The 27,241-nt window shown below is 47.8% G+C and overlaps 1 protein-coding gene across 1 annotated transcript in view; it reads right to left on the reverse strand.

Moving 5' to 3' along the window:
* The window catches only part of DSCAM (DS cell adhesion molecule), a 600,899-nt gene that overhangs the window by 105,562 nt on the left and 468,096 nt on the right, over positions 1-27,241 (reverse strand). The window contains exons 12-16 of the mRNA XM_040986640.1: positions 20,009-20,205; positions 18,272-18,368; positions 17,678-17,806; positions 12,817-12,984; positions 5,616-5,686 (exon numbers count right to left, since the gene is read on the reverse strand). Coding sequence (XP_040842574.1) covers positions 5,616-5,686; positions 12,817-12,984; positions 17,678-17,806; positions 18,272-18,368; positions 20,009-20,205 — 662 coding nt within the window. The remainder of the gene's footprint in view (positions 1-5,615; positions 5,687-12,816; positions 12,985-17,677; positions 17,807-18,271; positions 18,369-20,008; positions 20,206-27,241) is intronic.

Raw genomic sequence — 27,241 nt, forward strand, 5'->3', positions numbered from 1 at the left:
TTGTCGGCCTAAAATAACATACCCTGCAAAGCTTTCTTTCATCTTTGAAAATGAAACAAAATTGTTCCAGAGTAAAGAAAAGCTAAAAGAATTTGCCTCTTCCAAACCTGCTCTACAAATGATAATTCAAGATGTTCTCTTGACAGAGAAGAGGAATAGCACCCACCAAAACCAAAGGCAAACGGGAAGAACATCCCAGTAAAATGACAACAGAAGACTAAATCAATGAACAACCCATTCCTAAAATTCCAGGACCAAAGTACCACCTATGTATATTTAACTCCAAATGTAAATGCTTAAGCTCAATCAAACATCATAGATTAGTAGGCTGGATTAAAAAACAAAACCCATCTGTTTATTGTCAGGAGGAAACACACTCCAACAAAGATCAGCAGAAACTAAATCACATGGGTTTTGTTGTTTTCTGTTGGTTTCATCTCTTCGAAACACTTTCTTCTGATTAAATCATTCAATGACTCAAAGATCATACAGTGGCATCATTTTCTTCAAGAAGGTTCTTGATTTTCACTTCTTCAGCTACACGTTAGACATTTAATAGCATGTTGTTTAACTTCTTGGTGTTGTTAATTTATTTTTTCTCCCGGAAGTTGATTTTGTTTTGTGGCTCTTCATTTAAGGGGATGTATAGTAGTTGTGTAATGGAGACTGTCATATCTAGTAACATGTCATTTCACTTCATGGCATTGTAAATTTCTATTTTTCTTTCTATTGTTGATTTTGTATCATGACTTTTCATTTAAGGGAATGTACAGTAGTTATGTAATGGAGACTAACAACCAGATGTGAGGATGCAGTGTGGTCGGCATCTCTGTTTCCAGACAAAGATGGACTTACAGTGAAATTGTTTATATTATATTTTGACAATAGGATTCTGGACTCTCTGCCATTGTCCATGCCCGCAATGATGAACATATGACTAAGTATGAAGAACTGTATGTTAGTAAAGATATAAAGGAACTGGGGGGGGAGGGAATTGGGGAGGGGATAAGGGAATATGGAACTGTATCGTAAAATGATAGCAATAATAATGTGAAAAATAAATTAATTAATTAAAAAAAACAAGTAAAAAATCTGCTGTTGAGCCCAGCTCCTATGTGCCCATTTAAAGGATCGCCAGCTTCATGACTGCAGGTGGTGTGAGCTCGAATCCCTAGTGCAGGTTCAAGTCACATCCCACCAGGGTCAGTTAGCTACAGAGACACAGCCTTCTCCACTGATTTTTGAATCAGGGAATGCATCTTCAGCCAACATTTCCTTCCAGCATTTCTGAGTATCAATCTTGAAACTCAAACTCCTGGTGGCATCATGGCCTTTGAAAGGCGGCTAGTACTTTGGCACTACACACCAAGAGGACTGCCTTCCTAGGTGGGACATTCTGCAGAAGCCGGTAAGTGTGTTCTGGGTCAGTACTTGAAGAAGGCCAACCCGTGGCTAATGAAGAGTGCTAGTCCACCAGAACTATGGAGAGAAATGCAGACTACACTTCCAATGGAGCAAGAGGCAATGAATGGTTCTGTGGAAGGGCCAACCCATGTTATACAAACACATGAAATGGGAGTTGGCAACTGGATTAGTAGTTAGACATCAACATCCCACCTCGGAGTGTCCGGCTCTGGCTCCTGACTCCAAGTAATGCAGAGCTGGGGAGACAGTGCTGACAGCCCAGTAGCTGGGCTCCTATCATCCACATGTAGACCTTGATTCAGTTAGTGGCCTTACTAAGCTTTAACCCTTGAAGACATTTGAGAAATGAAGCAGTAGGTGGCAGTTCTATCTGTCTGTCTTTCGAACAAATACATAATTAAAAATACCAAATGTGAATGTGGTTAAGAGGGTTTCTGAGGAATTTAAAGTTCTTAAAAAAAAAGTATCGTCTTGTGAAAGGTTCCCTATAACCTAAAATTTCAGAGGAACAAACACTCCATGTTTTTATGCAGCAAATATCTTTGACACTGAGGGAATTGTGAGTCCCCGGGGATGCCCTCAGCCCTCGAGGTGCCAATATATGTTGGTCCCATGAAGAAGCTGAGAGAGCAATCCTCCTCTAGACAATGACCAGAGATTCTGCAATCATGCCTGCTTCCCTCTGCTTGTTACAGGGGCCAAGGCCAGGCTCACTCATCAGAAAATGGCTGCCACTCCGGACTTATCTGTGGGCCGTGGGGTCTTCGTAAAGCTGATGTAAAACCAACACTAGAACTAATAGATTTGTTCATAAAAGCAAACTCAAACTTTGAAAGTATTCATGGTTGAGGATTAAAGCTGATAAATAAGAAATAAGTAAAATATTAAAAAAAAAAACAGTCACCCTTTCTGCCTTTGCCTAGGCCTACAATGCCTCCGCGCCCGTGGGCAGGAGAACGCTGGATTTGGAACTGTGGCTGGAGGACTGTACTGCTGTGACAATACCAAGGCAGGGGCAGGGCGGAGCGGGAGGAGGGAAAGGCGGGGACTCCTGTACCAACCAAACTATATCACAGACAATAACAAAACAATTTTAAAAGTAAACGCTTACTCGAGAAAAAAAAATCACCTTTTGAATTCCGGTTTACAGAGGAAAAGACATTGTCATCCTACGACTCCAGGTTAACATAACTTGGAAGATGTGAAGGCTACAGTCTGGAAATAAACTGAGTGCAGGCAAAAATAAACATGCATCTTGCCTTTCTTCCCTACACTCAAAGGAGTTGTGCAAAACTTACAATATGAGGTAGGGCTGATAACTAAAGGGTATTCAGACTCAGTGAATGTTACTGAGTACCAGCTAAAATCTCCACCTGTCGTTTTCTTCAGCTGATTTGTTGCCTGTAACCCAGGTGGTCAAACAGGCTGGCGTGAGTAAGGGTTTTCAATCTGAGCCGTGAGCCTGGGGATCTTGGGCAAGTTCCTCTAAAGCTAGGCTCCCCCATGTACTAAACTGGGGGAGAGCAAATGCTTGTCATGACAGCTGTCCCAGGAACCCCAGCCAGGAAACACCACAGCTCCACGGGGCCTCTGGGGCTACTTTTGCAATATCCTGGGTCCTTTCCCAAGGCTGCAAAGGGAGGAGGTGGAAGCGATCTAAATGAAATAAAAGCAAGGTTGGGCCCAGCGTGGTAGCCTGGCAACTTGTGACCTGCCATCAAGTGCAGGCTCCACCCACCTCCCCTTCCACTACCTCTTGAATTCCCATTACAGCGCTACTCTGTTTGTATTTTCCTCATGCCAAGGCATTTAAGAGCTCTCTCTGGGTCTTCATCTTGCATTAATACTTGCAGGGCTGGTCTGCAGTTGGTAAGCTACGACCAACGCCTGTTAGATGTGAGCATGTTTAGATCTGAGATCTTTCAAATGGGAAAGTCTCTTGTTTTGTTCAATGAAAAGTGTTGTCACTGCGGCTTGGCTTGGAGAGCGGCAGGTGCATCTGATTCTATCTCCCATCACTGGAGTGTTCCACGCACTCCAGAGGCTTCGAGGCTCCAACACTGCTTTCCACAGCGCCATTCTCTCTTCCTCTATCTCTCCTCAGAGTGTGTGTCCTGCTTCTGATGGTTCTCACGTGTGCTCCCAGAATTCCCACCCTGCCTTGCTAAGATGAATCTCCTCCTTCGTCTTGGATCCTTCCTTCTTTCCCTTCCCTTGTGGGTCTCCAAAGACAAAATGCACGTTCTGACAAACAAGGACATTTAAACCCCAAGTAGCACATGTTTTCAACTTTGCATAATAGCATGCATTTTGGATGTATCAACAGCATTCTTTACATGATCATTACACAGACAAAGCAAAGTGACATGACAAGGCCAAGGAAGAGACAGTGTTGAGCTAAGTGTGTGAGGTCATAGGCTCACGCCAGCGGGTGAGGTGACCAAGTCACGCTGGCACTCTGTGCTAAGCCACATCGTTCCTAAGCAAATATCACACTCAGTCCTAATCCAAGGAAAGCCAGGCTCCATTTTAACAGCCTATATGCCCATCCACTGATACTAGGAAGAACTTGAATTGCAACTTGCTGACTCATGCAGCTCATTTCTGCAGAGCAGATGACAGAGCCTCTTCAGGCCTGACAGATTTCCTCTGTTTACGATCGGAGCTAGAAGCTGTGTGCACAGATGCCTCAGATGCATTTGAGGCCATGCTGATGCCTGTTCTCTTTCAGTGGCAAATTGCAAGAATGCGCACTTAGCTAGCCAGCCTTTAGAACATGGCTGGAGAGCAGGGGGAAGGGCTTGCTGAGTGCCTTTGCGATGCAGTATGTGCGATGCACACAGGCAGTGCTATGCTCCCCAAGGCAGACTCCATCTTGGCTCATCCTTTTCATTCTGCACTGTGTGTGTAGCAAAGCACTGCCGGCTGGAAGCAGGACTCATTGGTCAGGGGAGAAGAGCGCTGACCCAAGGGGCTTATTGTGCTGACCTGGGTTAATACTAAAGGCAGTATCCATCCAAAGAAAAAAAATCCACTTCTGTCGCAGGCTTTGGCCACTGTCTGGAGGATGTGCTGTTAGAGAAGGAGCAGACGGTTGTTCTGGATGAGGTCCGAAGTGGTTACAGCGTGAGTGATTCGAAGACCTACTATGCGTGTTGACCCCCTTCCTCTCTAAGTAAGAACGCAATGAAGAGAGTGAGGAAAGAAGTCAGGACAGCGAGATGAACCCAGAACTGGGGCAGTAATGCAACGTGACAGCTTTGACCCAATTCCAGCATCTAAGATAGCGTCTGATCCTCAAAGCAGCTTCACCCACTGACTTAAAGATCCGTGAGAGAACGATGTGCCCAAGGTCTGCCTTGGGGTGGTTTATATTCAAATGTAAATTGACATGCTTCCTTCATGGAGCAAGTTTGCTATGAACACCACGTCTGCCAAAGGATCAATGTACTTTGGGATGCTGTTGTCTACTCTACAGATAAAGCTTGCTTCCTCTCCCAGGTGCAGGGGGCACAAACACCAAACATACACACACACACACGCCACTGAGCAGCAGCCACTCTACACCTGCAGCCATGCTCTGCCCTGCCCTGGGAGAGGCTGATTCAAGGTCCCTGTTTCAGGGCAGGAAGTTCATTGGCTTTCTTGAGGCACATGTTGGTCTTCTCCCTCTGCCATGTTGGCACTGGACATGTAAGAAAGACAGAAGCCTTCCCCACTGAAGCTGGAGAGTGGAGGTGTCAGCTCTGTATTGTGTGTATGGGTGCCAGTAGTTAAGTTCTCAGCCAAGATTCCAATCATTAAAAAAAGCAGACACAGATACCACTATCCTCTGCAGACACTGAAACTGGCATAAACACATTAAAATATAAATACAGTCATGAGTCACGCCACAATGGTCTGGTCAACAGTGGACCATGTCTACAATGGTGATCCCCCTGATTCTAATGCCCCATGTTGCCATCACCACCTTAGCTGGTGTCAGTGCATTCTCTTATGTTTACAACAATGACGAAACTGCCCAAGCACAATTCTCTCTCACAATGTATACTGCAACATGAGACTGCGCCGGATTTTAAGTAAAGGGCTTGCAATCTAATTGTGTGGACTACAACGATAGTGTCTTGGCAGGAACACAGAGATGACACCGTGAGGAATGTATCAGGAGTACAAGGGCTGGCTTTGCTCACCTTCCAGGTGACCCTGATGCTCTGAGATGAGATGGGTTCCAGGTGGACTTCCTGAGGTGGACCGTCGGGAGCTGCAAGGACCAAAAACCCACAGGTACGTTAGACAGGACTTCCAGAGCAGTAAGGAGCCTACACATACTTTCCGCACAGATGCTCCCACGCTTGGGGCAGAGCTGCTTGCTTTCCTACATAAACAGGATCCTCGTGTCGGTTTGCTCTTTGGAGAAATGAGTCTTGGGTGTCTCTATTGGCTACCTCCTCATCGCATCTTTGATGATTTGATTATTCAAACTCAAAGTTGAGCAACTAAGGGGGTAGATTAGGAAGCAGTGCAACAGAAACCAAATTCTGTCTATAGTGGCTCCTGGAGGTGTCATTTACGGATGTAATGCTGGCTTTCTCAAGTGGCTCAGGAAGGGCTGAGCTCAGAAGAGTCGGCCTGCAAAGCCTTAGGCTTGTGCAAGATTCTATTATGGTATGAGATAACAGATTTACTGGAAGAGGGTAGGAGCAAGAACTGCTAGCAGGGAAAAGAGATGCTGTGTTGAGATTCAAGGAGAAAAAGGTACTCAGAGCTGCCCCGTCCTGGAGGGAAGATGGGGCAGGTGAGTCCCATAGGTCCCGGGGCTGGTGTCTCTGATAGAGAATGGTAAAGATAAATTTTAAGAGACGAAGCCATCTTCCTGAGAAAGATGATCTATTTGTCTTTAGTGATGTGGATATGAAGGGAAGAGGGGATGGGGAGGAGAGGGGTGGCTCTGTGTCCTCTCCTGAGCCCTCGCTCCCTGTCTTGCTTCGTCCACACAGGCTGTTCCCAGTGTCATCATTCTTGTTGGTGTTCTCACATTCTCTCGCCTGGTTCCATGGCTGTCGCCCAGCCTCTGAGCTAGCAGTTCCTATGTGATTCATAAACATGAACCCTGGCCTCAAATTTACCACTTTCAAGGGGGAGTCAGCCCAGAACACATCGTAAGCTTCTCACCTTCAGCTCCCTGGCAGAACCCTGTCTTTCTGCTCAAGTTTCTGTGCCACTGCCCACTCCCAAACACACCCTGAGTCCCAGCCAGGACCAGTCTCTAAGGAAACCCAAGAGCTCCTGGCCCAGGGCAGAAGTGGGTCTATGCTTCTTGCAGTTTTTTCTCCCCAGGCCCACCACTCAAGAGTTCCTGTCTGGAGCCCTCACTCAGTCCTCCGCTCTGCTTCCACAGTTCTCCCTCTCCATGTGTGCATGACTGGGCTTCAGCCAGAGTCCTGTGGCCTCATCATTCATTGGACTGGGTCCAGGCATCTCCATGAGGGAAGCAATTCCTAAATTTCTATCTCTCTTTTCCTTATTGAGGAATCTGTGGAAGGTCTGCCATATCCTAGGTCCTGAACACCATAAGGAAACCCTACACATTTCCATTCATATGTAGAAGTTTTTTTAACTTAAAAAAAAAGCACTTGATTGGAATTCAGAATGGTGACTACTAGAGAGTGGGAAGGGTGAAGCAAAGGCTGGAGGGAGGTTTGATAAAGGATTCCAATATGCAATTTGCAGTGGTTCCTGCACAGTTTGGCACCTAGGGCTCACTGTCACATTGAAGGGTAATGTTTATGGAGAGAAAACTGGAGGAGAAGAGCTGGCCCCCAACATGAGGGATGGGTGGGAGGAGCTGGCCCTCAACATGGGGGGATGGGTGGGAAGAGCTGGCCCCCAACATGGGGGATGGATGGGAGGAGCTGGCCCCCAACATGGGAGATGGATGGGAGGAGCTGGCCCCCAACATGGGGGATGGATGGGAGGAGCTGGCCCCCAACATGGGGGATGGATGGGAGGAGCTGGCACCCAACATGGGGGATGGATGGGAGGAGCTGGCACCCAACATGGGGGATGGGTAGGGAGGTAGGGAAGCTGAATGCTTGATTTAATCATGTCTGCTGGATTTTCCTTTGAACCACCATACTGAGCCCCCTAACAGCGTGCAAGTTGGTCAGGAATTTTAAAAAAAAGAAAAGAAAAAATGTGTTGAAAAGAGATGAGAAGCATCGTCTCTATATTGGACACAAGTGTCTGAGACAGTGGATAGTAAAACAAAACAAAACAAGAAAAAGAAAAAGAAGATGAAAGAAAGAAAAGCAAGATAATAGCTTTCCCCTAATGGGACTAGACTGAATTCACTGAATAATGATTTTTTTAAAAGCAGTCCATTTACTTAATTATGAATTTAGCTTTCATGTGCCACACACTGTAGCAGGTGTCTAGGGCCTCACTGTGAGCAAGACAGTCAGCAATCCCTGTCCCTGTTGGAAGGTGCCATAGGCATCATGAACAGAATACAGCAATGAGTCACATGGAGAATTGGATGCTGACATGCGCTCTTTCCAGAAAAGGAGGAGAGACCAAGTTTGCCAGAGTGGGTAGTAGGTTGACTTATTAAAGGTTTATCTGGATATGACTTATGCAGAAGATTATATGCAAAGACTTGAAAATGGTGAGAGAGGGCAGGGAGAACATTCCAGAAGAGTTCTGTAACATTCTGGAATGGAAGTTTCCAGCAAGCGAAGGTGAAGTGAGACAAAGGCAGCTTAGTTCCATGGGGGCTAGCCTGGAGTTTCTTCCTAGAAGGACAGCGTGCAGCTAACTCTGCTGTGTGACGGATTCCATACTGATGTCACACTATCGTTTGGAAACTGCTAACTTTATGGCCATGCCATTCTCTCTCTGTTTTTAATTTTTAAAATAAAATTTACCTTACTGTTTACTTTTTTATTTTATGATACAGTTCCATAGGCTCTGAAACTTCCCCTCCACCCTTTACAAGACCCCTCCCCTTACTGTTTTCCCTATATTATTACAATAGTATAGTCCTTCAAAAACAGTCATAAGCAGGCCGTGTCTCTTAATCCTTAAGCTACACACTGCATCCCCTCTCCCTCAGCTCCAGCCCAGTACACATAGGAAGTTCTTCAGGGCAGACAAGCCATTTCAAAACCCAACAACTCCATGTCATGGTCCACCCGTAATCCATACCCAACATCCTCTGGTAGTCCATAAAAATTCAGTGTTTTTTTTTTTTCAATGCACTCTCATATAACTAAAACTCCACATTCTATTTGCAGATTCATCATGAAAACGATGCTTAGATCAGCCACCCCAAACTCAATCCCAAGGCACTAAGTGACAGGTGACCTCTGAGTGAGTTGCTAATGGGGACACTGGTCTTTGGCATGGGTCAGCTGTGTCCTGACACATCAGACACACTGTGGTCCATTAAGAGCTGATCTTGCTAACTCTGACAGTGTCTCTACTTCCTTTTCTTTTGGGGGTGAAGTAGAGTTAGAGGCAGTTGAATAGATCAGGCCAAAGGCTGTGATCTTTGCTAAATGGCTGTCCTCTGAGGTCCAGTGTATTAAAGAGGAATAATCAGATTCTGTGCCTGTTCACACAGAAGCAAACTCAGAGTTAGGACAACGCGGTTTTCCAGCATTAGGGAGAGGTGCTATTTAAATGGCAATGACTCCTGTGCCAGGAAGATTTACAGTGAGGCAGCAGAACCCAAACCTCAGATCACATGATGCAAGACCAACACAAACGAGGGGCAAGAGAATACACGCCTGGTCCCTGTTATCTTTCCTTTGTAAGATGTACCAACTCTTCTGTTAGAGATTCGTGTGTGAGCCTCAGCCCACAGGCTCTAGTTTGTTGTCATCACTTTGAAAGGAAGGTGGGTATTCTGGCTAGCTGGGGGTTCACGGCCACATGACCCCTGTTGTTCAGCTGACCAAAGCTTAGATTTTGAGCTGAAACACCAGGATTTCTCCATTGCCAGCTAACTGACCAGATGTGCACTGCAGCAGGCCCGCTCTGACCAACACAGCTCCAGGCCTGTGATGCCCTGGACTGGCAGCTCATGATCAGACCACTGGTCTGTGTTAGGGAAGCCTGGCTTCCAGCAGTGCTTGCAAAGCCAGCCTCTCTCTGATGCTTCCCAATCCTCCCTTCACCCTTTTCTACTTTTCCTCAGGAAGCCCTGGTCCTGGGCTCCAGGCTGGCTGTTCTCCCAAAGTGTTCTAAGCGGGGGGCTGACAAGCAATGGAGATCTGCGACTTATAGGAGTAAGTCTGGGAGTCAAAGATCAAGCTATAGACTGTGTGCACTGGGTGCTGGACTCATGTTCCACACAGTGGAGAAGCTTCTCCCAGGGCCTGTTGCATGAGGGTGCTCTGATCCCACCCTCGAGGTGGCCCTCCTCATGATCTAACCACTCCAGAAGCTCTCAAGACCAACGCAGTGTGGACGGAGTTTCAACACAGGAATATAGAGCAGACATGAACATTCGGTCATATACCCACTCTCTCACACTCTGACAGACAAACCCACATAAGCACCTACACGCTTGTCTGCACATATATTCACAACACATGCTCACACACTCTTAACAATGCGGACACACACGCCCGCATAACCCACCTGCGCACTTCCATGTAGACATCTGCATATACACATGCTCCCTGTTACGCCCATTCCCAAGGCAACCCTTCCAACTGCTTCTCAATATCCACCCCCCACACACATACACACAACCTTCCTATGCCAGATACAACAAGGAGACAGAATCCCTGAGATTGAGGGGCAGCAGCATGGCCAGCAGAGACAAGGCCATGTCCCAGCATCGCTGTCTGAAGGTACCAGCCCTGAGCAAGGGAGTACCAACCCTACTCAGGGGACAGGGGAGCAGCACACAGCGATGGGTGGGCATCTTGGCTTTCCAAGGAAGAGCACAGGAAAGGAGATCTGGAGCTTGGCAGGCCTTTTAAATGGGAGAAGAAGCCCAAGGGCAAAGGTGTGGGGGCTCAGCTGGGCAGCGATGATGGGGCCACAGGGCAGGCTAGGGGCAGTACGAGGAGCCCCAGGCCCAAGCACCTCACAGCTTCACTTCCTCACCAAGGAGTGCTGAGAGGCGTCCCCGGGTGCTGGGGACAATGAGTGGGTCTGCAGCTTCCAGAAGCTTCCTTCCCAGGATTCTCAATGCTTGGGAGGAAGCCATGAGGAAGGGGAAGAGCAGAGAAAGATCATTTTAGGGTGACTCCTAGAAGGATGTGTCTTTGGACCTTGATGCCAGGAGCAGCAGCGGCCGCAGGAGCAGTGCTAAGGAAAGGAGTTTACTGTAGGACTATTGCACCCCAACCCATGCCCCTCACAGACAGCTCTGCACTGACCCTGAGACGTGCTCTATTTTGCAGTCTGCTGGGCTCTAGTCAGCTCCCCTCCTTGCTTTTCCCTCAGTTTGCCTGACTATGAAATGTGTTTGAGGGCCTGCTGCTAGCAACCCACTACAATCCAAGAGGCAGCAGGAGACCTGAAGAAGTGGCATCTGCCTGCCTGTCTCTGTGCAGATGCCAGGCAGTTGCCCCGTGCAGGGACCTGGCCCCGTGCTTCTCACCTGGCCTCCTGGCTGGGGAGAGAGACGCTGCCATGGCAACTGAGCTCTGCAGGTGAGGCCATGCAGGAGAGGAAACCAACAGTAAATACAGTGGCCATTGGGGATGTGGCTGCAGATGCCACTGCCATAAATACAGAAGTGCCTGACAAGGGCAGCATGAGCTTAGAAAAGGGATGGAGAGGAGCAGGCTGAGGGTGTAACTTGAGTTGTCCCTAACCACCCAGCAATGGCAAAATTGTACAAGTTGAGTGGTTGGTTTAAGCAAATATTTAAAGAACATTCAGCTTTGGCAGGAACCTATTGATACTCATTTCCCACTTATTTATGAAAAAAAATGTAAAGTGCTTCATGATCTTGAAAAATCTTTCTCCGAGATAATTAAATATAGATATGAGGGGTCAAGGGAAGGAAATCTTTTGTTTTCACAGCTCTCTGACCTCCAGCCTTGCAAACAGATTTCAGGAGTTGCCGTCTTCCAGCCTCAAGAACTGGACATCCGTGTGTAAATTCAAGAAGGACAGCTCTGCAGGTGCCTGTGGTCTGGAGGGCAGCTCTGACCACACACCCCGGGGGTTAGCAAGCTACATTAGATTGGACCCAGTAGCCCTACGTCTTGAAACAAAACATAAGGAAATCAGCTGGGAATGAAGAAAGATGCAGGTTGCTTGTCACAGTAGTGTTTAGAATAGCAGAAAGGTCTCAGCAGCAGGGATTTTTAAGGAGCAAGGCCGTTCAGGGGTCTGTTGGTAACAGCTTTGATGAGGGTAGCAGAAGGAGGCGGCAGAAAGGCAAGCGCACCCCCAACTGAGGGTTGACACAAACTTCAAATTTTTCTCCTGGGGATGATGGGAGGGCCCTGTCTTGAGGAAGAAATGGATCTGAAACTAAGTTTCCAGATCTACCACATAAGGAACAGCCATCCCACTATAAGAGTCAGCAACAAAACAAAGGTATGAAGGAAGGTTTGGGACTGGACCCTCCGAGGAAGGAGCCAGGGTCCTTACCGTTCCCCTTGGGGGTTTTCTCCATTCCAGCCAGCAACTGGGTGGCCAGTCAGCACCCACTGACCACAGCCTTTCTGCTCAATGCAGCAGCCAGTTTCTCCCCATAACCACAAGAGGGCCATGGTGTTATCCAACGTGTCCAACACATGCTGGTGTGCATGGGTATGTGTGAGCATACTGCAACCATGTGTGCATGTGAGCGTGAGGAACAACACAGCATGCTAGCTTCCAACTGCATGGCTTTAGGTCAGCTCTAGGCAGGAGGTTGGTGGACCCTGCCATGCCTTTTGCTTTTTGGTCTCTTGTATACTTTCAACACTGTGTGGGAGATGCTCCACAGTATATATATATATATTTTGGAACAGGAAAACACGAGCACATTTCATCGTAAAGAACAGCAGAGTGCACCTCCCTCCTTCCCCTGTGTGCCCTTGGGTGAGCTATTTGTCTCCCTCCCACACTTGGGCTTCATGGAGTCTAGGGCAGAAACACACTCATAGTTGTCCAGGCAGCTTGCTTGTCACACATCCAGATGGCAGAATTATAAAATCTCACAGTGCTACTACTCTTACCAGGCTGTTGCCCTTGGATGTGAGACTCAGATGTGAGAACTTTGAACCAAATCCTCCAAGCAGGAGGTTAAATGCTGCTGCCACTGTGTTTGGTAGGGCACAGAACTATGCAGAGGGTGCATCCAAGACCCTCTCTTGCTGCAGTCACCAGTCCCACCCTGCATTTAAGCACCTGAGTCCTCTGCCTGGTGGCACATACCTGCCTCGTCCGCGGTGATGGTGAGCTCATTGCTGGGATCGCTCTTGCCAATCCGGTTCTTGGCGTACATGCGGATGCTGTAGGTGGAGGAAGGGTGGATATCAATGATGGTGGCCGAGTTCAGCTGAGGGGAAACATCTTTGGTTCTCTGAGCAGAATCCCAGGAGTCTTTTGGGGTTTTGTTTTTTCAAAAAAGAAGAAATAGAGACATGAGTTTTTTTCCTCTGCCATGGAAAACTTCACAAGTAGGAATTAAAAACAAAAAGAAAGAAGGAAAGCCAATCACACCCCCGCATGAATACTCAATGCAATGTTCCCATTACTCTGGCAGTGTTGGCCATCAGAGGGGACAAGATGTCACACACCCGTTATCCACGCTGCAGGGGGACCGGGACTTCAGGTGAACTGGGTTCAGGGAGTGGGTGACAGGGAGAGTCATGGAGGACGAATGCAGTTGGAGAAACTTAGGCCACTGCAGTGGGATATGGCACATGTTAGCACTCCCACAGAGTCCCCAGATGACCCACAGTGTAGCCAGCACTGGAATGCTGTCTATGCACCAGGAAATCTCTATGCACGTGACATTGTTGAGGGATAATGCTGAGACAAGGCCACGTACGCCCATTTCCACATCCATTAGAACCCTGAATAACCATGCATTTCTCAGCTACAGTCTTTGAAATCAGTTCACTTCCAATCCTGATAGCAGGAATTGTTTTCCAACCACAGGTGTGAAGAGTCATCATTGAAAATCCATGCCAGCGTGAACATGGTGTGTTTAGGATTTGAACCCAGGGTCAGCATGTCAATCAGGACTTCTTACATCCAGTCTGGGCAGCTGCTGTCACAGGACACATGGTCGGAAGGTGGTGTGGGCTTCTGGAAAGACTAATGGACCTGCATCCCCTCCTCCCAGTGCCCCTATCTGTGGTGTCCATTATACTCATGAATTTTTGGTGGATGGCCCATGTCTCCTGCTGCACTTGCCATACTCAGTGTTGTATCTATTCATTTGCTCATGATATTGCACTAACACGGGGCCTGGAGCATGGTAGACAACATCATACATTTAATAGCTGAATCCATAAACAGCAAATCCAGGGGCCTGTAAATCTTGGGCAGAGTGCTAATCACTTTATCCTTCAGTGATGAGTTTGAAAAGTTAGGTGCTATTGTGTAGAGTTGAGATTGTTTTGAACTTGAGGACCCAAAACATGACTCAAAGACCGGTTTTGAATGCTGCCATCTTAGGGCATAATGAATCACAGAAGCTGAGAATACTGCAGTTAAAAGAAGATCAGAAGTGCAAGAACTTCGTGTAGGAACAGAAGATTTGGGATCAAAATCCAGTGATGAAAGAGAAGAAGAGAGTGGCTGAATGGGGGACAAACAATGGAGAGAAAGTTTCCAGCAAGGACTGACTTGGAAATCTCATGTCAGCCTTGTCCCACAAAGAGAGAGCTTCTGAAGATGTTTACAACATGAAGAGGAAGCCCAGGTCCTGCAGGATGTAGCTTCAAGAATCAGTACCACAGGGCCTATGTGGTAGGGAACTGGGCTACTACTTTGCCTGAGGTGTTGGCATCCCATGTAAGCACTGGTTCAAGTGAAAGTTGCTCCACTTCCAATCAAGCTCCTTGCTATTGGCTTCCAGCTTCAGATCAGCCCAGGTCTGAACCCTGGCCAACATGTCCATTTGTGGAAGTGAACCATCTCTATTCCTATCTCAATATCTTTGACTTTCAACAAGAAATAAATACATCTTTTAAAAAAGAATTAGTGCCACACTCACAAGCTTGTAGGAAATAAGGCCAGGGGGATGCACAGGGCCAGGCTTACACTTGGGATGGAAAATATTTGTCAGAGACATTTAGCAGGATGGTAGGCAGGACTCTGTGGGTCTGCCCAGAGGGGACAGGGATGCCAGGGGATAAGGACTACACAGTCCCTCTCCCGCCTCTGCAGACCTAAACAGCCCCTGGTAGGAATGCCCAGGAAGCTAATCACAGCTGGCATGGCTAGTGAGTTCCACTGCGCTGGCTGAAGGACAGCCAATCATCAAGGGCTAACGTAGGAGGGGAGATGGAAGTGAAGAAACTCCCATTAGAAGTCAAAGACCAGAGCAAGTAAGGGTGATGGAAGGTTCTGGAGGCAGGAATACACAATGGTTTAATAACACAGAGGTGGCTCAGAGAAGGACCAGATACATCAAGTTGGCACCTGGACTCAGAGAAAGTTCATTTTTCTCTGTCTTCTTCCCCTTCAGGGACAACTATCCTTAGGGTCAAACAGGGACCACAGCTCGGAAGAGGAAAGAACATGTCAGAGCTCTTGGGATCCTGGTTGAAGCAGAGAATATGAGGATGGACACTTCTCTCTCAGTCTCAGCTGTGCTCTGGTGTGTGAAGGAGGGTTGAGCTCTAATCGCAGAGATGTCCAACACGATACGTCGATGATAGCCTGTTCATCTGCCAGTCAATGCGCTAGGAGCTGCTGACTCAAGGACACACAGCTTCAGAGTCCCTGGTTTGAGGGAATTTATGGGACAGTAGGAGGATGAACTGATAGACATGGCAGTTTGAACGGGGGGTTAACGAGAGGTGGCTTCATGTTCGAGAGCAGCTGCATGCTCCCACTTCTACGATGCTGACCATGACAGGTAATGAGCCAAGCGTTTTTAAAATATCCTCTTCCTGGGAACGCCATCATAATGCAGCACATGAAACAGCTTTCTATGGGAGCGCTAGTTGGAGTTCAGGTTGCTTCTGCTAACGCTCCTGAGAGAGCAGCATGGACTGGCCTGAGTTCTTGGGCCCCTGCCACCCACACGGGAGACCTGGATGGCTTTTGGGGTGTGGGAGGATCTGTGGATTTCATCCTGCACAAGTCTGGTCCCTTGTGATCATTTGGGGAATGAACCAATAAATGAATGAGATCTCTCTTTCCCCTAATGTAATAATTCCTTTCAAATAAATAAGTGTTTTTTAAATGTTCCTTTCTTGATTGTACTCATCAATTATATTAAGAGATAAGGATAGATACAGTGATGAGAGAGAACTTACTAGGAACAGACAGCATCAGGAACTTAATTAATACATTAAGAATCATATATACATGGAGGCAATAACACCTGTGGACATCCTGCAGGTGTGAGGAGAGATGAAGCCATGGGAGGGCTTGAGAAGGAGTCCTAGGGACTGGGGAGATTTTGTAGTCCAAGAAACAGGGGCATATCAGTCAGGGAGCAGCATGGAAGTGAGAGCCTTCCAAATTGCAGGTGAGCTGGTAGAAGGAAGGGGAGTGTGCAGGCGAAGAAAACAGCTGGACTCAGGGCTCTCCCAGGTCTGACAGCTCAGCACTAACTGGGTCCTCCCCAAAACAGCAGAGTCCGAGCTGCTTCCCTATAAGATCTGCTTCCCTATAAGAGCCAAAGCCACAAGCAAGCACAGCTGCAGTCCTGCAGCCAGAGCTCGGCCAATGGGACTTCCAGGGTCCTCCCTGCCCTCTGGGGGTTTGTACAGGCTCCTTCACCATGCTCATCTGTGTCTCCCCTGAACTCTCATGATGGGCACCATTTCCAGGCCACCCCCATGTGCCTGCTTTGTACCTCAACAGCATTCTCTGTAAGACCTGAGCCCCAGAACTTCTTAGGCTGCATCCTGACCTACTTCTTTAGAACAAAGCCAAAGCATCCCTCTGGCCCTTGGCCACGCTCATCCAGGTCCCTGTCATTTCCTGATGGCAAGTGCAGCCCAGAGCCACATGGCATCTCATGGAAGGCTTGCTCTGGGCTTGTGTGTGCACAACACCCATTATGGGTTTCTGCTTGTAGCCCACTGGACAAAGCCACCTCTTCTGTGCATTTGAGCAAATCTCAGCTGTTTTCCCTCACTCTGAATCCCTGATCTGATGCGTATTCTTAATCCCCAAATACTGCTGTCCCCAATTCCTTCCTGGCCATCCCTTCCCTCCTCTCAGCTGTCCCACCTCCACTGCTCCCTGCTGCTGCCCCTGGCCTGTTCTTACAGAAATTTTTCTCCGCTCTTGACCTGTCTCTTCTGGCTGCCTTGAGGCTGATTTGTTACTACAGCTCAGCTCAAAGGATACTAAATAGGTCACCATAGTGTAATTGACAGTAATGTGCAGTGCCCAGAAAGCAAGAGTGTAAGGATTTGTGGTCTCCAAGAGTTGTATTACACCCTGCCCCCTTGCTGACAGGGCTCTCATTCCTCATGACTTTCACCAACAGGGGCCACGGTGATGGGATTCTGCCCAAGACCAGTGGATCATGAAGTTCAAAGTGATTGTAGGGCTGCCTCCGGAAGACGTTGTTGGGTACACCTGACCTGAAGGCTGGGCGCATTTCACGCATGGGGGAGCGTCCCCTGGGTATAGGTGTCTGTGTCTGTGACCTGGCTTTGTTCAATCCCTGCCCATCCCTGGGAGAGGCTGCAAATTCGGTGCTTGTCACTGGAGAGCATGGCTCTAATCTGCACAAATCCTGGCATGTGGCTCCTCCCGAAGACGTCATGCAGGCTTTGTGCTAGTGCCTTTGTCCACAGGGGAAGGAGGACAGGCAGAGCAGAAAAGGTTTAGTCAGCCACTTTCCACAAGTCAATGGGCCAACGAGAGGCTAGTGGGAAGCAGAGCTGAGGTCCCAGCTGACCCAGGAGAACCAGGGAGGGTAAGCTCAGCAGAACCCTACACTGCTCCTGGCTGCGGTTGGTGTTGAGGTCAGTGGGGGAGCAGGGACAGCGAGTCATCCCCCCAGCCCACCTAGTGCCCAGGAATCAAGGTGTTCTCTCATAGGTGAGAGGATCAGGAGAGAAGACAGAGCAGCAGGCAGACATCTGGGACTTACCTGATTTGTTTTTACACTCAATGTCGTAGCCCGTGATGGGGCTGTTGCCGTCAAAGCCCATGGTCCACCTGAGTGTGATGGTGCGTGCTTTCACGTCTTTGATCTCAATCTCGGGTGGGTCTGGGGGCTCTGTGCCAGGAACAGAAAGGCAGGGTCACTGCACATGACAAGTGAGCACGGGCGCAGCTTGTTTTTATGATCAGATTCTAGAAGATGACCGGCATGGATAGAACCAGGCCAGACCCAGAGGGGACACTGCCCTGCTGCCACACGGCTTCCTGGTGAAAGCACACAAGGACCCATATTGAGCTCTTTGGGAACTGACCATCGCATGTTTAGATCCCTTCACTCACACCAGGCCACTGATCTGCCATCTGCCTCTGTCTCTTAGAGGTTTTGCCCCTGAATTCGAGGGCTGCACTTGGATGGAATCTGAGGCTCTGAATAATATGGGTTCACACACTCCATGTATATCCACCCTTTCCTGAGATGAGAAAGTGTGACGAGATGGCATGATCAGCGCCCTGGTATCTGAGGCTGCACTTCCTGCAGGAAATGGCTCTAATACCTTTCTCCAGGGCTGCTTCTTCCTACCTTGCACTGTGAGTTGGATGATTCCACGGTCTTCCCCATACGAATTGATAGCATGGCAGGAGAAGAAGCCAGAGTCTTCTCTCACAGTTGGCAAGATCTGTGTGTGAAGCAGAAAGAAATTCCTCTCTCTGAGCAACATGGCATCAGGAGCAACTGAAACGGTTTGGGGCTGCAGAATTTTCTCTCCACTCTTATACTTCTCCAAAATAACCCGAGTGCTCCTGCACAAATCCCCAGACGCATACACAAGATGCATACGAACAGACACAAACACATGGAAACCCACAACACATACACACACGCAGATACACACACAGGTACACACAGAAGATGCACACGTACAGACACAAACACACGGAAACCCATAACACATACACACGCAGATACATATATAGGTAACATACACAGTCAATGGCAAACAGAGAGAGTTACACAAACATACACACTGGCTTTCAATCAGACCTACACATACACACAAACACAGAGGCATATAGATATACACGCAGACACAGGCACACGGAGACACACAAGTGCACACATATATACACAGACACACACACACAGATATGCACAGTAACTGGCGTCACACAGTCACACACAGGCACCCCTGCCCTGAGTGTAATTCCCTCACTCCCACCAAGAACATGCAGATGGAAAGCATGGACACCCAGGGTCTGTGTGTCAGTACACCACACCCTGAGACCAGGGTGGCACATTTTGCTTTTTCATGTTGGAGAAATATGGGCCAGGCTGTCTAAGAAACCAGATCTACAAGTACAGTGGGTCCTGGCATCCACAGGATTGGCCTCTGGCAATTCAATCAGACAATGATCGAAAGTATTTGGGGAAAAAACTGTGCCTCATGAATATGCATGGACTTTTGTCCATCCTAGAAACAGAATGGGCAACCAACCTTTTCAGCCATGTTAACATAGTGGTAGGCATTGTATGTAAATTAGAGCAGGTACCAAGTGAACAGAATGGCTGGTGGGTTCCGCCCCAGAGCTGGGCTTTTCTGTGTGGGGGGCTTGGGCATCTGTGAATCTGATATGCCCAGGGAATCTTGCAACCCCTCCCTGCACGACATTGAGATAAGGGCACTGCAGTCTGGGTCCCACCCTGCACGGCCCCCTGCATGGCCATGCTACAGACAGCCTCCAGGGGTGTGCCCCGCTGAGGGGACCCCAGATGTTGTGTGCTGCACCGTCCTTTCCTCCTCTCAGTTAACCCAGCCCCAGGAATGCTAAAACTCACGGGCAAACTACACTCTTCTGTTAGCTTCTCTGATTCGGTACTCAGGACAGATATATATTTTTTAACATTAGAGTTTTTTTTTTTTCCTAAGAAGCAAAATAATTCTCCCTACAAAATTTTTGTCCCAAGGCCCATCAAATGCTTCTTTTTATAGGAGGCTGAACCATGCACACAGCATATGTTGTCATCCTTTAGGAATTACTGTGATTACAACAACTTATTTCTTCTTTTTTATTATGTTACAGCTAGGTTCCCTGCCATGTTCATACTAATTTAACTCCTGATAACACTTGAGATGAAGCGTGTTTGCGAAGGACGTGCAGTCATCTCGGTGAATGCGTGAAGGGGGAGATGAGTGCTTCCTAAGTAAGTTCCAACAGCCCATCAGCTGTTTATCGCCCGCTCACACCCGCTGCTGTGCAGGCAGGCACTCGCCCTCCCCGTGGAGCGTGCTGCACGCCCTCACGTTCGTCCCACTGTTACCTGCAGCGTGGAGATCACCTCCTCCCCGGCCTCCTTGGTGGACACGAGGTAGCGGGCCATTTCGGGGTTGATGATCCTGTCCTCCTTCTCCCAGCGGACAATGATGGGCTTCTCACCGTGGGCGGTGCAGCTCATCTCCTTCTTCTGCCCCTGAGTGGCCAGGGTGGTGTTGGGATAGGACGTGATCATCGCAGGGACTGGAAGAGCAGAGGAGGAAACAGCTGCTCAGCAGGGCAGGGCTCTCGCTTCCCCACCACGACACTCCGTGCACTTGAGCGGGAGGAGATGTCTTGTGCAAATAAAATGCATTCCAGGAAACTGCTGGACCAGCTTTGTGAGCAAGATAAAGTGAAGGGCTAGGAAAAAATAGAGCTAGACTCAAGGAGCACAGGAAAGACACACTGCTGCTCTGTCTGTGGCCACAGGATGTTGTGCTCTTCATATCCTGCTGGGGGCAGACGTGAGTCACTGGATTTGACCATGACCTTCAGAACACCCTGGGAATGACCTCACCTGCTGATTAGTCAGGGGAGGAGAATCAACCTTGAGAATTTTGCTTCTCCTACTGCGATTGCTAACATTTCTAATCATAATTTCTGACCCCAGAGAGGAAATGTTCAACATTAGCTAGCTTACCATTACTAACCAATGCTTGCAATCATTTCTTGCCATGGTCATCTACCACAGTGATTATAAACCCTGCGGACCTTATGAGGACACCTCAAACCTGCTGGTCTCCCATAGCTATGGAAGGCAGCTATAGCTTCTACTGATCTCTGTTGACTGAGAGAATGCAAACATGTATTTCAGAAGCTTCTCAAATATCTTCTCCAACACTTCAAAACTTAGTCGGAAGCTGCTATTGTTGGCGATGGTGATATAAGACCCCCACTCCATGCTGTAAACCACTTAGACTCTGAACAGCATACAATGAATACCTCTAAACCTGCATTCTGTGGCTATGAGAGGGTAAGACAAAGAACGAGAGTCATGACCACAGGAGGATGTGGAAAGGCCAGAGGCCCAAGAAATCCAGCCACGGGACGTTAACGTAATCTGGAAGGATTGACATCAGGTAAACCCACGAGGCTTCTCCCGGATGAAGCTCGGCTCGTCATGAACTCACAAACCCCAAATTGAACAGCACACGAGGAAACCATCCCTGAGCATTGAGCTTTCCCGTTCCCGCTGGGTTACAGAGTCTAATATAACCGTGCTAAGCCTGTTTAAGGAAAGCAGAATGATAAAGAGAGGTGTGTGCGCACGCACACACACACACACACACACACACACACACACACACACACACGGCAGTGGGAGGACCCTGAGAGTGACAGAGTTCATTCCCCAAATGGCTACCACAGACAGCGCTGGGCCAGGCTGAAGCCAGGAGCCCAGAATTCCATCTGGGCCTCCCCCATGGGTGGCAGTGGCTCCCAAGTACTTGAGCTATAGTTCTGCCACCTTATAAGTACATTATCCGGGAGCTGGGGGCAGAAAAAGAGTGGCTGGGACTCCAATCTGTGCTCTGACATGGGATGTTGACATAGTATGCAGTGTCCTAGCCTGCTGGGCCCCTTAAAGATACTTTCAAAACCTAGTAGAAGCTGGCATAATTTTGACTGTTTCTATAGTGCCTGGATTCCACAATCAACATCTTCACGCATTGAATCAAACTGAATATACATGACACACGAGTTCTGGTGCTCTCTTTTTAAGTTATCATGAGCCAGTGTGTCAAAGCCCAGGTCCTAGAACAGGTGCCTCTTCTGCTTGCGGGTGGAGGGTGCTCATGGGTGCCCCAGTGCGTCCTAGGTGGGGGACTGCTCCCTCAGGACTGCAGACAGGACTGGGGAGGTGGAACAGGGGCTTGTGTCCAGCTTCACGTGGCTGCCCTTGGGCAGGAGCCTCAGCTGCTGTGGCCTCAGTGTTCTCAGCTGACTCAGGATGATTGTGGTCTCTCAGTGAGCCTGGCATGTAGCCTGCACTGAACCAGTTCGCTCACCTGATCGCCAAGGTCCTTCTCAGTTCCCCCTCTCTTCATCCTGCCTGTCTTGTCATTTGCCCTTTCCCTCTCTCACATCCCTTTCCTCCGGCTTTCCTTCTCTCTCTCTGACATTCCCACAGTGACATCCACAGCTACTGTATCCTTGGAACACTTTCACACACCGTGCATGCCGTTAATCCACATGAGATGGAGGCGACAGATAGGTGTAGACATGGCCCACTTTAAGTGCCATTCTCAATGATGCCATAGGTACACAGGAGAGATGTAGAAATAGCATTTTTAGTAGATTCATTGAACTTAAATTTGTATTAACAGATGCCTATGGTTCAAAGAAAGACATAAAACCCTTGTTGGACTAATTTCATACTTGACATCTTCTCCCCTTCCCCTTGTTTCTGAGAAGTGCAGTGCTGAGGACTAGCAAATAATAGACCTGCCCTCTTCACACCTCCCTCTGACACACAGCCCTAACCAAGATTGTATCTAGTGAGGTCTTAAAGCTGCAGTGTCACTGTCAAAGCAAGGACCACCAAGTTATCTCTGTTGATCTCCAGGATGGTTAACCTTCCATTTCCTTGTTTTGCTTTGTGTTGTTTTTCCCCTCAAGAAGCTAAGCAGGTCAAAGTTCACATCACACTAAGTGTAAGAGGCACTTGCTGCCTACATCCTTTCAAGTTTCAGGTCACTTTTACATATACCATCTCCCAGCAAGATATGTGATTTCAGGAGAGAAGATTCCTAGCTTCATTCAAGGCTGAGAGAAAAGGATGAGTGCATGCAATACCTGGGAGGGGAGCGAAGCTTTCTTGTCACAAGGTCACAGTGTCATCATTGCTTTACCTGAGTGGAGGAGGCCAGGGTTGGCCCAGAGGGCACAGGACCCCTGAGAACAGAGGCAATGCATGGCCTTGCTCTGTCCCTGAGTCCAGAGTGTTCCCAGAAGCACCTGGGCCCATTCTGTGAGGATCCCCTCCTTTCCTTAACACCCCCATGACTTCATGCCAGAATCTCTCCTTCGGGCAGATTGTGTCTGACAGCACTTCAGAAATCTTGTGAAGAAACTGAATTTACAGATAAGCTTACTTTTTGAAATCTGTGCATAGTTTTCTGATTAGCATTTTCCCTGCATTTTTCAAAGACCCCCTTGTATACGTGAACTTGAGGAAGTTTCGCATTGAAAGACATGTCTTCTAAACCCTTCTTCGCACAGACTTTTGGAAGCACCCTCACATGTGGAATGATGCTGACTAGGGAGTACATCCAATGTTCTGAATCCAAAGCAAAGTGAGACATGTGCTGCTCTTTGCTCTGAAAGCAGAAGAAAGGTGTGATGCAAGCGCTAGAGCATCAACTTCCTTCTCCTTTGATCTCTCGCTGTCTCCATCTTCAGGTATGGGAAAGTGGATGGGGAAGTTGAGATTCTCGCAGGCACCTGGACACTAATGCTGCTGTGCCCTCAGGCTAGTGGGGCTGGGGCTGACATGCAATCCTGGGCCAGGGTGGGAACATGGAGTCAAGACTCTCCCAGGTTGATGCATGATTTCCTGTTACCTGGAGACCCACATAACTGGGATATTTTTGCAAGCTTCATGGTGCTGTTATCTTGACACTGACAGGCCCTGTGGAGTGGAGGACCACAGCCTTTGCTGAGGGGTGCAAGAAAGGAGAGGCCTAAGGACCTCACAGTGGGACAGTAGATGGCTGATGCCTATGTCAGGGAGGCAGGATGACACAAGCATGGTGGCTCATGCATTCAGGATTTGCTCCTATGGCATATGAGAATTCATTCTCAAAGCAGAATTTCAAAGACCTGTGAGGTCACAGGATGTGGGTCCTTGGTCTAGGGTGTGACTTTGTTCCTCCTCATGACAGATTTATTTTTCAAGGTTTTATTTATTTATTCAAAAGGCAGAGTTAAGCAGGGGTTGGGGGGAGGATGGAAGAGGGAAAAGGGAAAGAGAGAGACAGAGAAAATTGTGAATTCTTACATCTGCTGCTCCACTCCCTGGATGGCTGCAATGGCCAGCAGAGCTGAGCCAGATCGGAAACCAGGAACCAGGAGCTTCTTCCAGGTCTCCTGTGTGGGTACAGCGGCCCAAGTACTTGAGCCATTTTATGCTGCTCTCCCAGGCCATGAGCAGGGAGCTAAATTGGGAGTGGAGCAGCCAGGACTCAATCAGTGTCTACATGGAATGTTGATGTCTCAGGTGGCAGCTTTCTATGCTAAGGCACAGTGCTGACCCCCCATGACCGCACTCTTGAAAACGGAAGAGGGCTGGCCATCTTCTCCATCAGTCACTTGCCACCAGGACTGTACTTACAGAAGCAAACCTTCTTGGTAGACGGGGCCAGTTCCCTCTCCAACAACACCTCAACAACTTCTCCTTCCGCCATGCCTGATCCTTAACTTACCTGGAGCAGTCCAGGAACACCAGGGGCATTTTTCAGCTACCAAGTACTAGTTTGCTCTCTGAACGGTCTTCATTGGTGGCTGTGGGGGCTGGCTGAAATGTACACAGCATACAGTTGACCATAGGATTCCACTTCAGTAAGGACATCTAGGTCGTGGCACTGCCTGCACTGCGATCCATGTCTAAGAACTCTTCACCTTCCTAAACTGAAACTTGGTATTCATTAAACACCAACCCCAGTGTCGTCTCAGCCTCCAGTGCCTCCCTCTGCCTGACTTCCTGGCGAGCTGCCTGATGCTCTCTGCTTCTAGGATCCTGCTTGTATCAGGAGCTCCATGATGGAGGAGCGCAGCGGGAATTACTCCTTGATGCACGGCTCATTTCATGCAGCATAATGTCCACAGGTTCCAGCCATGTTGTATCACATAGCATCATCCCCACCTTATGGAAGCCCTAACAGTGCTTCATCGCATGTAGACGGACAGTTGCCTCGCTTCTGTGATAGCAGATGTGCAGCTGTTCCTTGGAACATCTGCAGGACTTTGCTAGGGACAAGATGTTGCAATTGTGTTTCTGCTTCGTCTGCAGCTGCTCAAAAACCAAGCAGCATGTCCCCGCCGGGGTCGGCCTCTCAGTGTCCTTCCTTGTCCTCATCTGGGAAAACAACGAACTCTGCAGTCTCCTAAAGTCGTGAGGAGGATGAATGAGATTATGTTGGTGGACCCCACTGAGCGTGTCGGAAGGAAGTCCCCGCGCAAACACCAACTGCAATTTTCACTCTAGCAGTGTTAAAAAAAATGCTTCCTATCCAAATACTTATTGTTCATAAAAGTTGCAGCAAGCGGGGATGCCTACTGGGAAGCTCTAATCCCTATAAAGGAAATGATTTCTCCAGCTAGGAATTAATAAGTTCTTAGCACATACCAAAATATCCTCTCAGCTAGGTTATTATGCTTACATAATGAAGTTACTCTGATTATAACCATTAATCAAACACACGTTTCCAGGCTAGGGGAGGCTGTGTGTGATGTGAGTTTTAAAGAAGATGACATCAACCCCATTACCTGGCAGGCTGGCTAGACTCTGCCGTGAGAGGAGGAACATTCCTGTTGTGCTCATGCTGAAGTTTGTTTCAAACCAAGTTCCTGAAATAAGTTGATTGATTTTGCATAACAAGAATGATTATTAACCTAAAGATATTCCAAATAATATTTTCCTTGAATTTGCATAGTTAATAGGGAAGTCATTTCTTCCTACTACTTATGTCCTGTATGGTCATAAACATACTGTATTTTACATAATAAGATAATTTGCTAATAATTAGGTAGAAAACGAGGAGGCTGTGAGTGAACTTTGATTTCTTGCCTGCCAGCAGTGATAGTAAATAATAATAATGACAATAATAATAATGAAAGATTGAAGGGCAAAAGTCTGTGTCCTTATCAGAAATTGAGTGTCTGATATCTTGGGTACTAATTAGAAAATGCAATTGTGGACTGTTTATTCAATGGATCCCATCATGAGTCCTGGAATCCAGTACAGTTCCCCTCCCACATGGAGCCACTTGGAGATTGGAGTGGTGGGTAAAAGATGGCGGAAGGGGAAATTTATCACCCGCTGATCAGATCACAGAAACTATGGATTCTTTCTCGGGTCCTCCCTCCCTTTCCTTCAGTTCTTCCTCTTGATATGCCACTCCAAATTATGTCACAGGATACTTGGGTCACCAGTGGGAAGGACAGACATCAGACCAATAACAGTGCAGTGGAAGCACCTGAGGCTAGCCCAGAATCCCATGTGCGACCATGGAAGTGCTTTCTCCTCCAGCCACCTTGGCTGTTACAAAATACTCAAGTTCAAGTATACGGTTCTCAGAAGGCTATCAGTTTCCATGGAAACCAAAGCAGCAGTTTCTAAGCTGCTCAGGGATGGACACACAAAGCCTGATCCTGTGTTTCTGAGGAGCAGCTTTCTGGCTATGGCTGTTCGTCATGAAGAAATACATGCACACACATGCAGGCACATGCACACACAGAGAACAGCTGCGGAACCACACAATGGATGTCTAGTTCTAGAAGGTTTGGGACCATAGGTAATGCACGTTCCTTTAGATTCTGGAAGGTTCCCTCGTAGACCCAAGTCTAAACCTGAAGTTCATGGACGCCTCATAAATACCGTATTACCATAGTGTGAAGCCAATTTCCTTGAGTATTTTAGTGTTCCTGAGTTCAGCTGCAATGCATTGCATGGGCTTCAGTGTGGGGGAATTTTCCATATGTTGGTATAAAGTTGGTGTATGGAAGAGTTTGAATTATCAGGGTCCTTAGGACTTCAGATTTGGGGATTAAGAATATTCATCCCGAACATAGCCAGTCCATTAGACAGTGGAATGGCAATCAAATAGATTAATTTTTGCCTAGCTAATATTTATAAGTATAATTTGGTTTCCCAAGTAGATTCTATGATACATCAAGACTCTATTTCTCTCTCTGTGGAACGTGCCAAGGATTATGAGGGAATAACAAATAGTGTTAGTACGACAGGATTTTAATGATTTTGGCAGTTTGGATAAGTAGTGCCATTTTTATAAAACTCAAGGCATAAATAAAACATGCTCAAAAGTAAACTTGACAAGGTAGGCTCTAAATAAAATATTAATGAATTTGATAAATAATATGATGTATCTATCTGCAACATCACCTAGGAACTTGGCAATATGGATTTTAAAAATGAAACAGCAAGTGTTTTTAGTGCTATCTTGTGCGAATTTGTCAGGATAGGAACGAAAGGAGGGTCTTGTTGCTTTCCAAGGAG

Source organism: Ochotona curzoniae, unplaced genomic scaffold (assembly GCF_017591425.1).
Source record: "Ochotona curzoniae isolate NIBS_2020 unplaced genomic scaffold, NIBS_Ocur_1.0 contig_4516, whole genome shotgun sequence".
In the NCBI taxonomy this organism is placed as follows: domain Eukaryota; kingdom Metazoa; phylum Chordata; class Mammalia; order Lagomorpha; family Ochotonidae; genus Ochotona; species Ochotona curzoniae.